General features: G+C 32.0%; 1 protein-coding gene across 1 annotated transcript in view; it reads left to right on the forward strand.

Moving 5' to 3' along the window:
- LOC106474875 (dynein heavy chain 2, axonemal-like) overlaps positions 1-15,433 on the forward strand; it is a 192,529-nt gene that overhangs the window by 48,858 nt on the left and 128,238 nt on the right. The window contains exons 20-28 of the mRNA XM_022380112.1: positions 2,681-3,040; positions 3,733-4,025; positions 4,360-4,549; positions 5,292-5,472; positions 8,392-8,519; positions 9,037-9,189; positions 10,331-10,456; positions 11,990-12,208; positions 13,362-13,616. Of these exons, the coding sequence (XP_022235820.1) occupies positions 2,681-3,040; positions 3,733-4,025; positions 4,360-4,549; positions 5,292-5,472; positions 8,392-8,519; positions 9,037-9,189; positions 10,331-10,456; positions 11,990-12,208; positions 13,362-13,616 (1,905 nt within the window). The remainder of the gene's footprint in view (positions 1-2,680; positions 3,041-3,732; positions 4,026-4,359; positions 4,550-5,291; positions 5,473-8,391; positions 8,520-9,036; positions 9,190-10,330; positions 10,457-11,989; positions 12,209-13,361; positions 13,617-15,433) is intronic.

A 15,433-nucleotide genomic window follows, 5' to 3' on the forward strand; every position in this document is an offset into this window, starting at 1 on the left:
AGCTGTCCTTCCCTCTAGTCTTACACTGCTAAATTAGGGACGGCTAGTGCAGATACGCCCTCGTGTAGTCTTTGCGACGAAATTCAAAAAACAAACAAACAAAAAAAACATCTTTCCTAATAGGCTTCCTACAATCATATTCTTCTCCTTTTTCAGGAGGCATCCTTTCTTGGTTGGTTAGTAAAGCCAGAGAAGTCTCACATCATACCCATTCCATTTCTGGTTCTTTTGTATGTGTTCTTCAATTCTCATCACAGCAGAGCCCAGCCTTCTCCTCTACATATGAGGAACATGGAGCATTTAGTTTCCTCTGTTCTCACCCTGTGTGGGATATTCTCTCTTTTTCACGTGCTCCATATGCAGTGGACTGTGCACTATCAATGAATCTCTTTTTGAATCCCTTGTCCTTCCTCATTCAGCTTCCTCCTTCCCTACACACCACTTTCACCTGTTGGCTCAACAGAGCCAATGCCATGGGAGGTGTTCCTTTTTCTCTCTCTCATTCAGATCTCCTCCATTTTACAGATGCTTCTCTGACAGGGTAGAACACTAGTGTCAACTCTCTGGTGGTTTTAGGTTGATGATCTCCAGATGAATTGACCCTTTTTATCAATCTGTTGTAACTCTTGGAAGTTAGTTGAGCTTTGGATCATTTTATTATAGTTGTATGTAGCCATTTATTTATGATCCATACAGACAACTTAACTGTGGTTTACCAATATTAAGTGCCAGGAGGCTTTTGGTTCCACTCTCTCTGTTTCCACACCCTCAACTCTCTTTTCTTGGTCCATTCTTTACAAGTCTGACTGATGGCTTGTTATGTTCCAGGTACCTTGAACCTTGTCACAGTTCTTCTCTTGGGACACAACAATATTTTTTCCTATGGAGTTGTCACTCAAGCCTCAGATTTTCTAGTGACTTTGTTCTTGTTTGGGCACCACTCTTATTGTTGCCTTTGCTACTTAACGCACCACCAATATTTGCTTTTTCTGGTCTTTTATTCTGCATCCATTGGCTCTGGCAGGGGATACATTCAGTTAGGACTTGTCCAACTTCTTTCTCTATGCTTACCCCTATTTGTCTCCTCCCTCTTGTTCTTTCCCATGTTCTCTATCCTGTTCTCATCTTCTTTAGCCTTATTCCTCTCTCTTCTATCCAGCAATATCACCACTGAATTCAGAAATGGAATTTGTCTGGTCCCTTGCAAGATCTTCCAGTCTCTCTTTGTGTGTAACTGTTCTTCTTTTTCATTCTGTTTGCCCATCTCCATTCTTGTTTATCAGTGGAAATGGTGTACTTTTCACAATTGGTCACTGCATCATTCTTTCTCCTCTTCTTGTCCTTCTGATTCCCATCTCTGAATTCTTCACTTCACTTTTTGCAGGGTTTATCAGTATCGACCTTTTCTGGTTGCACAGGGACTCTCTCTAATACTTTCTAGTCTTCCAGTTATTGTTTAGTTTTTTCCTCCCTGGTCCTCACTATGCTCTTCTGTTCCTTTCACCACCATCCTCCTCCCCATCTTTCATGTCTTTCATACTTGGATCTAAATGTTGTTCTTCTTTGCCCTTATCCTACCTCTGTTTGTACCTTTGGCTTCCTGTTCCTTATACCGTCTCTCAATTAAAGCCTATTTTCTCCTCCTTTTTACCTGTGGTTATCAACATTCTGATGTGTATGCCACCAATTCTTCCTGCATTCTTCCATTCTTCTTCACTAGGATTAAGGTGAAGATGGATCAGACGAACAGTACTCAATGCTGCCTGGTTTTGGACTGGCGTTGACCTACCACATATGGTCTGACATGTTATAGCCACACTACGCACATAGAACTTCTTTGAGCCTGGTGTAGGTTCTGGACGGTGCTTGTATTTTCCACCTGTGCTAGTAATACATCCCTCCTTTATAGATTATGAGTGTAGCCTGGTGCAGAAGAAGTGTAGTCTCCCACGATGATGCCCTTATACTATTCCATGGTTCAGGTTGTCACATTCCATGGGTTTCTTTGGGGCACTCTCGAAGGAGGCTCATCTAGGTAAACTTTTGCTCCGATCCCTCAACCATTTCAACATGGGATTCTATCTATATTTGAGAAGAGGTTATGTATCATATCATATCATTGAAAATGTATTTCTAATAAATACCTGTGTTTCCACTTCCCACCTGTCCTCTTCACTTACAGTGCATCTTTTCTTGTATGATCATCGAAGTGATGATTGAACAATCAATGTAGGAGAGTCCGCTACACTAAGAGGGTGTGTCACACTCCTATTGGTGGAGGTTTGTTACATGCTTATTTGCATGCAACAGTACAGAAATATCATATGGAACCACGTAATTTGATATGGGAGACTCAAGGTTTGTTAACTTTTACTTTTCTTGTATGTAAAATACATAGAGGATTCAATCAGTAATTAACAAGATTACTTTCAATATTGGTGGTATTTTTATTAAATTGCTTGTTGACGTACAAGTTATTAGAGACCCTGTAACAAGAAAGGCATAAATCCAAAATCAAATTGGTTCGTGAAAATTGAGAACTTAATTTGTGGTGTTCTGAGACTTTTTAAAATGACTGAATTTAGATTTAAATCATTATAATATAGTAATTATCACTAAGACGTATTTCACAAAATATTTTTGGTCATCTAATTTTATATTTTATTTCAAACATCAACAGGCAGCCTTAACACAGCAACCAGAAGCCCTAGGAATGAAATCTTCTGATGGTGAATATGTGGACTTTATCAATCCTTTACCTTTAGAGGGGTCAGTGGAAGCCTGGCTGCTGGAAGTGGAGAAAACCATGAGAAAGACTCTCCATCAAACACTTCAAAACTGTCGTCAGTCCCTGAGGAAGCACATGGCAGGAGCAAGTAACATTGCATCAGAAGGAAAAACAGACAAATGGATACGTGAATGGCCTGGACAGTTATGTATTGCTGCCAGCCAAATACAATGGACAGGTGACTGTAGTAGAGCATTGCAACAAGCTAAAGAACGTGGAAAGAAACCTCTGAAAAGTCTGAGGCGAAAGCAGGTACTGAAGGGTTTTTTTCTAAAGAAAAAAATTACATAATCATCATTTAAAAATATGGGAGTTAATAGGCACAAAATGCAATAAAAGTTAGATACTAAAACTGTCTGGTTTTGTGTTTTTACTGATTTGAAGAATACGGCGTTTCAAGCTAATGCTCTTTGTCAGATCGTACAGCTTACAGCTTATTTTTTAATTTTGATATCTTTTCGCCTTGTGGTTAACTATATATTTCTTGTGGTTCTACTGGCTAAAGTTGTTCTTAAAATTGGAACTGCCTAGTTATAAGTAATTTATTTCTCTTATTTTTACAGATTTAATCAATGTTATCAAGATATATTAGAAGTAACCAGGCTGGTCTGCAATTTTAGTTAGCATATTTTTATCTTGTAAGGTGTTTAGGTTTGAAACCTACATCATAGACTTTGTGTACATGTTTGCACTGAAACAGTACAAGCTAAGTTGAAATTTTGGAAAATTTCAATGCTGTAGTTAATCATTAGCTTAAAAAAAAGGATGTATATTATGTCTCACTTCATATCTTGTGATATTTTATTCTTCCACACTCCCCTGGTGGGACAGCTGTAAGTTTACAGACTTACAACACTAAAATCTGGGGTTTGATTCTCCAAAGTGGACATAGCAGATAACCTAATGTGGCTTTACTCTAAAACAAACAAACAATTCTTCCACAGGTTGCTGTTTTGGAGAAGTTGTCTGAGATGGTTCGAAGTAACCTGTCTTCTTTGATGCTGCAAAAAGTGATGGCACTTGTTACCATTGAGGTGCATGCTCGAGATATCATCGACAGCATGCTCAAAATGGGCTGTTTTGACTTAACTGACTTTAACTGGGTTAGCCAGCTACGATTTTACTGGGATAAAGATCTTGAAGACTGTCTTATATGTCAGACAAATGCCAAATTTCTTTATGGTTATGAATATTTAGGAAATCCTCAAAGATTAGTAATCACGCCACTCACAGATAGGTAAGTTAAGATTGTTCTGTCACAAATTATATAAACTTGTGAGTTCTTCTTCTTCTGTTTCAAAAAGTACTTTTGTTTTTTCTTTTAGATATTTAATACATAAATAAAACTTTGTTAAATGGTATGAGATTAACAGCTATATCATATGAAATTTCCTTGAACTTGTTTACAATATTTCATGTAGAATATATCTGAGATAATTTGCTATTATGACTTTTTAAAAGCTATATTTGGAGGTCTATGCTAGTTTTACATCTAATTCTGTAAAATATGTTGCAAAGTCTTGTAGAAAAACATTAATAATTACTTTTGAAAACCTTAACATTTTACTTAGGTGCTACATGACCTTGACAACAGCACTAAACTTGCATTGTGGTGGGAGTCCAAAAGGTCCAGCTGGGACAGGAAAGACTGAAACAGTAAAAGAGTTGGGTAAAACTCTAGGTAATTATGTTATTGTCATCAATTGCTCAGAGGGCCTGGATTACAAATCCATGGGCAGGATGTTTGCTGGCTTAGCACAGGTTGGTCATCTATTTCTTAATTGTTTTCATTATTAAACATGAAAATTAATAAGAATCTCCTTCTTGATTTAGTAATAAAATTAATACATTTTTCTAATTACACAGTTGCAGTATGAACTTCTTTTATGTAGAAAATTAGAAACAGAATCCTTGTTTATTGTAGTGCAATTTAATTTTCCATTTATTATTGAATATCTAATCATTACTGTCACTTTTGATAGCTGGAAGGAACTTTTTCTTTGAATATTGTGCTTTTCTTGCAGTACAATATAAAAAATATGGTTTACGTGGTGAATAAATTTTTATTGTGTCTGCCTACTGAAATTGAAGTGTAGTACACAGTATTAAGATATAAAACCAAGCTAATCAATTTTGTGGAAATATAAGCTATAAAAGGAAAAATAATAAGTTATTTTATTTCATATGTTAGAAAATTTGAATACTGCCTTTAATACTAAGTATGAATTTGTTTCTAGAATTAAAGCCACATTGATATATTAAGCTCATTTCAATATATATATATATATATATATATCAAGTAAAAAATGAAGCTTAATCATTAAGTTTCTCTATATAAAACAACATTTATGCTTTATTTACATAACATTTTTTGCCACATGTATAAATAGAATATGTCTATATAATATTAAAAGAAATAACAACTTCAACTTGCTTGATTTCTTTTTCCTTTGTCGTTTTTCTTATTCAAAATTTCATCCTGTATTTTCTGTTTTACTTTTAGACTGGAGCTTGGGGATGTTTTGATGAGTTCAATCGTATAAATATTGAAGTTTTGTCTGTAGTTGCTCAGCAGATTCTTTCACTTTTATCAGCACTAGCAGCTAAAGTCAAGAGATTTATGTTTGAAGGCCAAGAAATCAATCTCTTGAAGACTTGTGGTATCTTTATTACGATGAATCCAGGTAAGAAAGAAGATTGTGACATAAATTACTGAACAATATGTACAGAATTGTTAAGATAATCTTCATTTTTCAATTACAAAAAGACATTATTGAAATTATTATGCATCTACTACTCAATTAATTTTCTTGATAAGTACAAAATAATATATGCATATATAAAGACAGTATAGACTACTTTGTTTCCATAGAGGCTGTAAATTCTAGTTCGCTTAATGTAGTGCATTTGAATAAATCAGAAAATTTATAAGTGCGATTTTCAATTTCATGTGAAAGCTGATAGTCTAATAACACATGAAATTATTGTGGTACTTGTTCTGCTGTAAAAATTTTACTGCTTTTTGGATTCTTAAGTAATTAAATTTCTAATTTCTTAAGTTAAAAGCTACAGTTTAAGAAGCAAGCTAGTCATCTTTTATCTTCTTTGTGTTTAGTTAAAAAGTAGGTATTGAGTTTTATGTTTTTCTTTTGATGACCCATTTACATTAGGTTTAATTTTTTGTGTCCATGTACCATCTTCAATTTGACTTATTGATTTTAAAATGTATGTAAATGTAAATTATAAATAAAAAGACAAGAAAAAATTTAAATAAGCTTAATATCCAAAATAATATTATTTTCCCAAAAAAGATATGAAATGTGAACCATCTTCAATTTTTTTTAAAACTTACTGTAGGTAAAATATAATAATTTTTATACTGCTTTCTAGAAATGGCTTTAAAGATAGTTTTTTATTTCTAGTTTCTAATATAAAAACATCCTTTTTATTAGAGAAATGTGGAAGTATAGGGAGGTATACTAATGTATGGAAGCACATTATGATAATATAATAATAAATTGGCAAACAATTATTTATAAGCATAATGAAGTGGTTTTATTTTGGAGAACATACTATATGTTTTGACAGAACATTGGGTACTATATGTTGCATGGTAATTATGTGATATGTAACACTAGGGTTGTAGCCTATGTAATATGTGCCATTTCATGCTGATTTGATTTTCACAAACGAGTTTCATATATTGAGGGCTTGCATTTCATTTTCTGTTGCAATTTCACAGAAGGATTGATATCTGAAGAAGACAGACCAATGTCTTTCAAAACATATAGTATGTTCCCCAAAATAAAAATCACTTCAATATGCTTATAAGTTTGTGTTTGTTAATTTGCTTTTATAGTGGTGTATAATAATACAATTTTTTTTTAATTTGTTAGTTTATGTCAAGTAATAATTATGTGATACTTAACACTGGGGTTGTAGCCTATGATGCGCCATATCATGCTGACCTGATTTTCACATGGGAATGTTGTATATTAAAGGTTTACATATCATTTTCTAGTTCAAATTCACAAGAGAGGAAAATAGTCTAATTCTACATTAAATTATTGTGTGATGAAGTTTTTACTCTTTACCTATCTCATGCATGATAAGTTTATCACAATATTAACTGATTACAGGTATGTCCATCCAAATTTAAGCTTTTAATGTATAGGGGATTTGTTGATAACACTTTTATTGTATTCAGAGAAAAGAGTCATGTCAAAGAATTTCAGATAATATACATTCTAAACACAGGAATATCAAGTTTACAGTTGAAGAACAAAAAGAATCTAAATTACCTTTTTTAGATCTAGAGTTCATTAACCTGAACAACAGGTTTAAAACCAGATACTACATCAAACCAACATTTTCTAGTCTGTACTGTCATTTCAGCACATTCATACCTGATTGTTACAAAATTAATTTAAGAAGCATTCTAATTCATATAGTGTATAAACTTATTAGCTGTTATTGCAATTTTCATAATGAAGTAATGAGTATGAAAAAAATACTTCATTAAAAATGTTTTCCCCTCTAGCATTTATCAACAAAAGTGTTTTTGAATATATTAATAAATCTTACAACCCTAAGATTCCAGACTTCAATGTTTCCAAATGTCCTATCACCTTGATGTTACCCTTCACTGGTTCTCATGGCATCAAACTAAAAAGAAAAATGAAGAACATTCTGCAGTCAACTTATCCCCAAATCAGCCTGAGAGTGATCTTCAAACGAAACAAACAGATATTATTTTTTTTTTGCTCTTCAAAGACAAAGTACCTCCTTCAGAAAGATTGCTGGGGGTGTATCAATACATGTGTCTATGCTGTTGGCATGGCTGCCTTGGATCAGTGACATGAACCCCAGTCAAGAAGCATGCACAAAACAGCTCTTTCAACAACTCTGGAATTTACAACCAAATAAACAAAAACTGCTATAAAAAGCCCAACATTGAACACTTCAAGATAATAGACTCAGTGACAGATGAATGGACATTAAGGAAAAAAGGAAATGCTCCTAATTTGAAATGTACAACCAAAGCTGAACAACCAGCTAACAATGCCACTGCATCTCTAACTGTGATAAACTTATTATGCCTGAGATGGGCAATAACTATCTAAAATAAATCTAAATAATTGGTTGTGGTAAAAATGCTATTACTTCTCGTGCTTAGAAAAGGTTTAATTTCTAATCTCTTAAGTTAAATGCCACAGTTTATAAATCAAGCTTTTATTTTTTAAATTGAGTTCTGTTTGTTTATCATTTATTACAGTAACATGATGTATACTTAAAAATCAGTACAAGGTAAATTGTTTTCTTTGTGTTATAAACAACTTGCCACTTCATCTTTTTCATCTGTTTTTACCATCTACTAATTGGATCTAAATATTTGTGTGAGTACTACTATTCTCTAACTAGAATACCAAATTTAAAGACTGTTTCTTGAGTATTCACTCTTCTTTGAACTGTACAAATCCAAATGCTAAAACCTTACTGTTGATGCACATATTTTTATTCTATCAGCAAATAGTTATTTTGTTCAGTAATGCCCAGAACTTTAAATTAACTGATATTATGTACTGCTATTTGCATTGAACAAGGCTATGCTGGTCGCACCGAGCTGCCAGAAAACTTGAAATCAATGTTTCGACCAATAGCTATGGTGGTTCCTGACTCTGCCATGATAGCAGAAATATTCTTGTTTGCTGAAGGTTTCAGCAACACTAAGGTAAAGATCATTGAAGTTTTAATTTTGTGGTAATGAACAAATGTTTTTTTATAAAACTTAAAGAATTGTAGATTTTTTAATTAATCTTTTAAACAGTGTAAAATTTATACTGAATAATTTTGTTAGATTTGGTGTATTTTCCATTAAAATTAGTTTATTTTAATATTAAAGTAAAAACAAAATTATTTTTCTTCTTTGAAAGTTTTTGATTAATTGAATAGTCTTATGGTTTACTAACATACTAATTAAACACATTTTCACATTAAATAAAACAATTTTTTTATGAACAGAAGGATATATAGACAGTATATTAATTTTTTAGCATATCAAACACTATTCGATACCCACTACAGCCATTTCTTATCATTGTAACATATCAGTTACTTAGTTTTCAATCATAATTCAGAAATTTTAGTTACATATTTAATATTGCAAACTCTTTATTTGTATGACAAGACATAATGTAATATCCAAACACTAGTTACTTATATTTATGATATTTTTGTCTTGGTAACAGCTACTTGCAAAAAAAGTAGTTACCTTGTATTCACTGGCTACTCAACAATTATCTAAGCAGTACCACTATGACTTTGGTTTGAGAGGATTAGTATCTGTGTTACGACATGCAGGAAAACGAAGAAGAAGCTATCCTAATTCAACAGATGAAGAGGTAAGGGCATATTTGAAATATTCCATTTCCCTTTGATCATTTTTATACATATATGTCATTCTATATGTGTTTGTATGATTGTAAGTTATGTATTATTATTAAGATACCTTCAATTCTTGAGTAAATTAAGTTACATTTTCTATATAAGTAATTATGTCAAAGAAGTATGAATTTAAATACCTGTAAGTTGCCAGATGGATATTTTTTATGAAGTTTCTTGTAAAATATCCAATTATATCAAGCTGATTGCATTTTTCAGCTTATTGAATTAGAAAAGAGAATAATAACTTTTAATAATAAAATTATTTATTATTTTAATCTTGAATAGTAATTATATTTATATTTAAAAAAAATGTTTGAATAAACATTTTTTAAAAATTTGTGGTAATGTACAAAATCTCGGTTTTATGGAAACAAATATTTTGATAGGGTTGCAATAAGGTTTTAGATACAGGAATTTTTATGTACTTGTAATAATCAATAAAGATGTTTTGTGGTAATACTATAACAGTTGAAAAACTTGTATAACTTAAATTTGTATTAATCTTCACTTAAAGGTTACACTTCATAGAGCATATATTTGCTTTGTCATGCTTCTCCATCTTTTTAACCCTAAGGTGTGGGTCATATCCAAGTGGAGTGGTGGTATAGAGGTTTTTACAAGTTAGTATGAGCTGGGTTTACTCTTCTCATGAACACATATATGATGAAAGTGTTTACTGATATAAGTAACATAAGGTTGTAGGATATCAGCCTAGGAACCTTCAACCTAACTTAACAGAGCAATATATCATGGTTCTTGCTTCACTCTTTATTGTAGATTTTTTTCAATTTCAACAGATAGAGAAGCTATGTTAATGCAAATTGAATCTGGTAGTATTGTAGCTGGTATATTAAAAAACACAGTATTCTTTGAGTTTATAAAGTGTATAAAATAGAAATTGTTATCCTTGTTTGTACACTTGCATTCAACTTTTCCTTTGTGTTTGTATACTTATGTTCAAATCTTTTCTTTTGTTGTCCATGTTAATTATATTCTTTCACAAAATAATAACCTAAATCTACTGCTTATCTTAGTACTTTTCAGTTGTACATAAGTGTGCCAGAATATCACAGTATTATGCTATTTACTATATTTTAGGTGTTAATTCTTGCTATACAAGACATGAACATCCCAAAGCTTACATCAGAAGATATCCCGCTTTTTAATGGAATAACATGTGATCTTTTTCCCAGTATAGAACCTTGCACTGTTAGTTATGGCAAGGTCAGTGAAAAATTTCTTTAATTTATGTGTGTATAGATATGTATTATATGGCTGAACACTATTGATAGGAGAGTTAATTTGATGGTAAAGTGTTTTTTTTAGCTTAACAAATTAAGCCCTTTTTTGGAGCACTTTTTTTTATTAGTTTTAACTCGAATAACTAGAAACTGTGACATCTCTATAGCCCATCCTGTCCTCTGAATTCAGTCTCATTCTCTTGCAGACTGGGTGTTAATATTTCGTTGCCTAATCAGAAACCTGAAACTGGTAAACTCTGGGAAATTTGAAGGAGTATACCCTTTATACCTTTCATGTAGTGGTACAAAATTCCAAACTCACATGTGGTTATATAGTATGTCCCATACATTTTCTTCTGGAAGTGAGAGAATTAAGTAATAAGAAAGAGCCTCATTTCACTGTTTTGAAAATCTCTCTTAAGCCCAAGAACAACATGATCCTTCTAAAAAGCATTCCTGGAATAAATGTAAACAGAATAAATAGCCAATTGAGAAATTAAGTTGTGCACTCTATGACATCCATCACATTATTTACACTATTAGAAAGTAAAAAAAATGTTTTAAAATTCATTAGATCATCCCATCTGTCATTACAGATGTAACATTGGTAAACATTGTTGCAGGTTTACGATAAGATTTACATTAACTAAAAAATTTCATTTAAACTCACTCAGAAATATAAAAACATGTAACTTAAATATCTGAAGTATGTGATTTGGGAAATTCTTATGTTAAGTTTTAAAATTATATTTCTTAATTTGCACTTGGTCTGGTATGGCCAGATGGTTAGGGTGCTCGACTCACAATCTGAGGGTCGTGGGTTCGAATCCCCATCCCACCAAACATGCTCGCCCTTTCAGTCATGGAGGCATTATAATGTGACGGTCAATACCATTATTCATTGGTAAAAGAGTAGCCCAAGAGTTAGCAGTGGGTGGTGATGACTAGCTGCCTTCCCTCTAGTCTTACACTGCTAAATTAGGGATGGCTAGTGCAGATAGGCCTCTTGTAGCTTTGCACAAAATTAACAAAAAACAAAAACAAACAATAATTTGCAATATAACTTAAAATAAAACATGACAGGTAGTTATCAGATGAACATTTGGATATCTGTGTATATTTCTTTATAATTTTCTTTATAAAGCTGTTTGTTACACATTTCTAAAAGCTGTTCCTGAAAGTGATTCATGGAGAGGAGGAGTATTGCTCCCTCATGCTAGTACTACTAGTACTATTTCTTAATTGTTAATATTTATCTTTTATTTGTATTTTATTTTATTTTTTAGTTTTTGTTTTGTAACTCAATCCATGATAAGATCAGAACTATCATTAATATCTGTAGAGTTCACCTTAGGATATAGCGCTTACATTAAAGAGGAATTAAAGCATTTATCTAACTATTATAAAATAAACTATTGTTATATATATATATAAGAATAACTTATATATATGCAAGCACACAAATCTCATAGATTTTTTAAATTTTAAGTATATCACAACTTATTTTTATTTTCAGCTGAAGGAAGCTATTGAAAGAGTAATGAAACAAGCCAAATTACAAGTGATTCAAAGTTCTGTAATGAAGGTATTACAATTTTATGAGACAAAGAACTCTCGACATGCTGTCATCTTAATTGGAGAATCTTGCAGTGGGAAAACTGTTCTTTGGCGTACATTACAAGCAGCCTTCAATACCTTGAAAAAAGATGGAGAATTAGCATTTAACATTGTTAAGGTTTGTACATTGATTAAACTAATTATTATCTTTTCTTTCATTTCACATACCTTTTATAAAAAACTTAGGACTAAAATGAATTTGGGGTAGCTTAACTTCTTAAAAAAATGTCTTATTAGAAATAAAGGGTAATGCTGGAGCTGAAGCTATTCCAAAACATGTCTTAACCTTCCCTTTAGCCCTCACACACAATGTAAAATTTAATTTTTTCACTCTAGAAACACTATAGTATGTGAGCTCATAATATGTAAAGTACAGCCCCTCAATCTTTTGTATAGCTCACCTCAGCCCCCACTCTTCAGTGGAAAGAGGCTGGTGCTAGCACTCCTAGAAATTGCTTGTGGATTAACCTTTTAGCTCTGTACCCTTAACTTGCAGAGCACTTGTCTAGTGTATGAGAAGTTCTGAGTTCAATCCTACTCATAGGTGACACGTAATACAGATTACTACAGAAAAAGTAGTGATAATCCCAAGAGCCTGAAATAAGGTCCAAGGATGGATGTTGATTATGAGAGGGGAAGAATGTGGTTAAGTTTTTAAAAAGTGCCTTACTAGTGAATGCAAGTGTGTTAAAATTGTAGCTTGGTTGCTCCAGCAATTGCTTGCATGCAAGAGATTCCAGGTTTGATCTTACTTTTTGGTGACAAAATATGGGTAACCAAACATTGAAAAGAAAAAAATATTTTGTATGATATAAAGATATATTTTTCTACCCATACAGACAATAATAGAATTAAAATTATCATACACAAAAAAAATTATCTTAAATCATTATCAATAGTCTTGTGTGTTTTCAAAACTTATCATGGTAAACTAATAAATATTTTCCTTTCGTCTATCATTTGAAGCCATAGGATAAGTTTTATAGTATATATTGTTTGATCAAAGTCAGTTAATGCTTGATTAATTACTTACAAACTGTTAGAAAGAATGTCTGAAATGTCAACACATAGGTATCTGCATGATGTTAGCTGGTCTAATGCCTTTTTACACTGAATTATCCTTAGAGAAATCATGTAGTTTTGTGATGTTAACTGACAGACAGTTGTTTCCTGATACTAAACTGTCATAAATAATGCACTGTATCTTAAATATATTATAATTAAATTTTTTCATATATTTTCCTTTCTTCCAAAACAATAAACACAATTAGGAATTTCCTATGAACCCTAAAGCACTCTCACTAGGGGAACTCTTTGGAGAATTTGATGCGAAGAGTGGTGAATGGATGGATGGTGTCCTTTCATCAGTAATCAGGATGACTTGTGTAGATGAAAAACTTGATGAAAAATGGATTATTTTTGATGGTCCTGTAGACACACTTTGGATTGAAAGTATGAACTCTGTGATGGATGACAATAAAGTATTGACTCTTATAAATGGAGAAAGAATTGGGCTATCTGATCAGGTAAGTACTGGCTTAATATGTTTCACATTTATAAAAGTGTGGAGTTAAAACAATGTTTATTAAATAGTGTGACTAAATGATTTATAAGTTAATTTAAATTTTGATATCATATTTTACAAACAGCAATATGATAAAATATCTTCTACTGTATAAAAATTTGTATCCAAATTTAATTTAAATACTGTATCCTGTAAAGTAATAAAAAGTTATTTATGAAAAATGTTTCTACTGATTATCATAGAAATTTACCTAACAAGTATTGCAGATTTTTCCCATGGTTAACTTATATTACTAAGACTAAATAACTAGATTTAAAATTTGAATCAATTCAGTAGGCAGTGTACACCTAAATTTCCCCTTTCTGTTCAATTATTTTGACTTTTTTTAATACTTGGATAGGAAAATGTTCTTTCGCTTGAGAGGCATATTTAGCATTTTTGGTTGTTGAGAAAGATCTTGAAAAACTCCAGGTCAGTATGTGTAAAAGGTTAAAAAATTACATAAACACTACAAAATCAATACAGTTTTTTTCATCAAAACTTTTTCATTAGGTTTTCTTTTGTGTCTGTCCAATTTTATATTATGTTTTGAAGTAGACACCAGTTTGCTCTTATGTGAAACATTATATTTATAGTAATGCTTCAAAGGTATTTTAAAAGTATATAATTTTTGTAAGTCCTGAAACATAACATTTCACTGTATCTTTTGTAATAAAATATGAAAAAAATGTATTCCACATTTTAAAAGTCAGTTTCTATTTTGTTATTTAACTTGAACTTTTTGGAAAGCTGAATGGTTTTAAACTTTTTGTAATTAGAAAAAGTAGGTGAATAAAATATTTAGCAGCATAAACTTTTCCATCTAAAGTTATATGAAGTTTTTTAGGGCAACATTTCTTAGCAACTAACTAGTTTAAATAATGATGAATAATTTAGTTTAAAACTGTGGTTACTTTGTGTATTGTTGTTTAATTTGAATTAAAATGTTCTTGAAATTACAACATGAACAATTACTATAACTCATCATTTTATATCACTTCAAATAATTTTCATAATCATTTCATGAATTGATAAAAATTGCTATCCAATTTAATACTGATACACAAAATTCTAATAATGCCAAAACATACTTACCTTCTGCTACTACTTTAGCTATTCTTTGACATTCGCTTTGCCAATCTAAGCATTGGTCAAGCATGCTCCAGTCTTTTATACCCCACTTAAATGCCCTTGGCGATACCTAATTTGCAAATCCATCCACCTACGTCAGTGTGCCCTCTATGCTGACACTGTATATAAGCACCTCACTCAGATAATGTAATCACTTTTTCCCTACAAAGCGTTGGTCATGGTTTTTCTGACAAAATGCTGTGGTTTGTTCCACTCTGGATTGCGATTTTCATATCCCCTTGAGGATTTCTGTGTAATTATACTTTCTTCAAAAAAAACAAACGAAACATTATGTTGCGGGTATGAATTCCCATATTACTGTTGTCAGCATGGCGGTTAATATGACCTCCTATATTCCTCCTTTGTCATTTAGCATCTCTTTATGGTTGGGGGAAGGGGGTCACTCTCAGTTGAGGCTGTCCGTGTTTTGATCCATTGGGAGATGGAGACATACATTCAGCCCGGGGATGTTTTCTCCTGGGACATCTGAAGTTGTTTTTTTTGTTGATCCTGGTTTTTCTGATGCTGTTCTTTACTAAGTTGTCTTGTGCCGAGTCCGATTTGGATCACCCGCCTCCTAATTCCTTTTCTTCAGTTAGTTATTTGGGAATGTGATATTTTGGGACCTTTCTCTGAGCACTTTGAGTC

This window comes from Limulus polyphemus, unplaced genomic scaffold (assembly GCF_000517525.1).
Source record: "Limulus polyphemus unplaced genomic scaffold, Limulus_polyphemus-2.1.2 Scaffold143, whole genome shotgun sequence".
Lineage (NCBI taxonomy): Eukaryota > Metazoa > Arthropoda > Merostomata > Xiphosura > Limulidae > Limulus > Limulus polyphemus.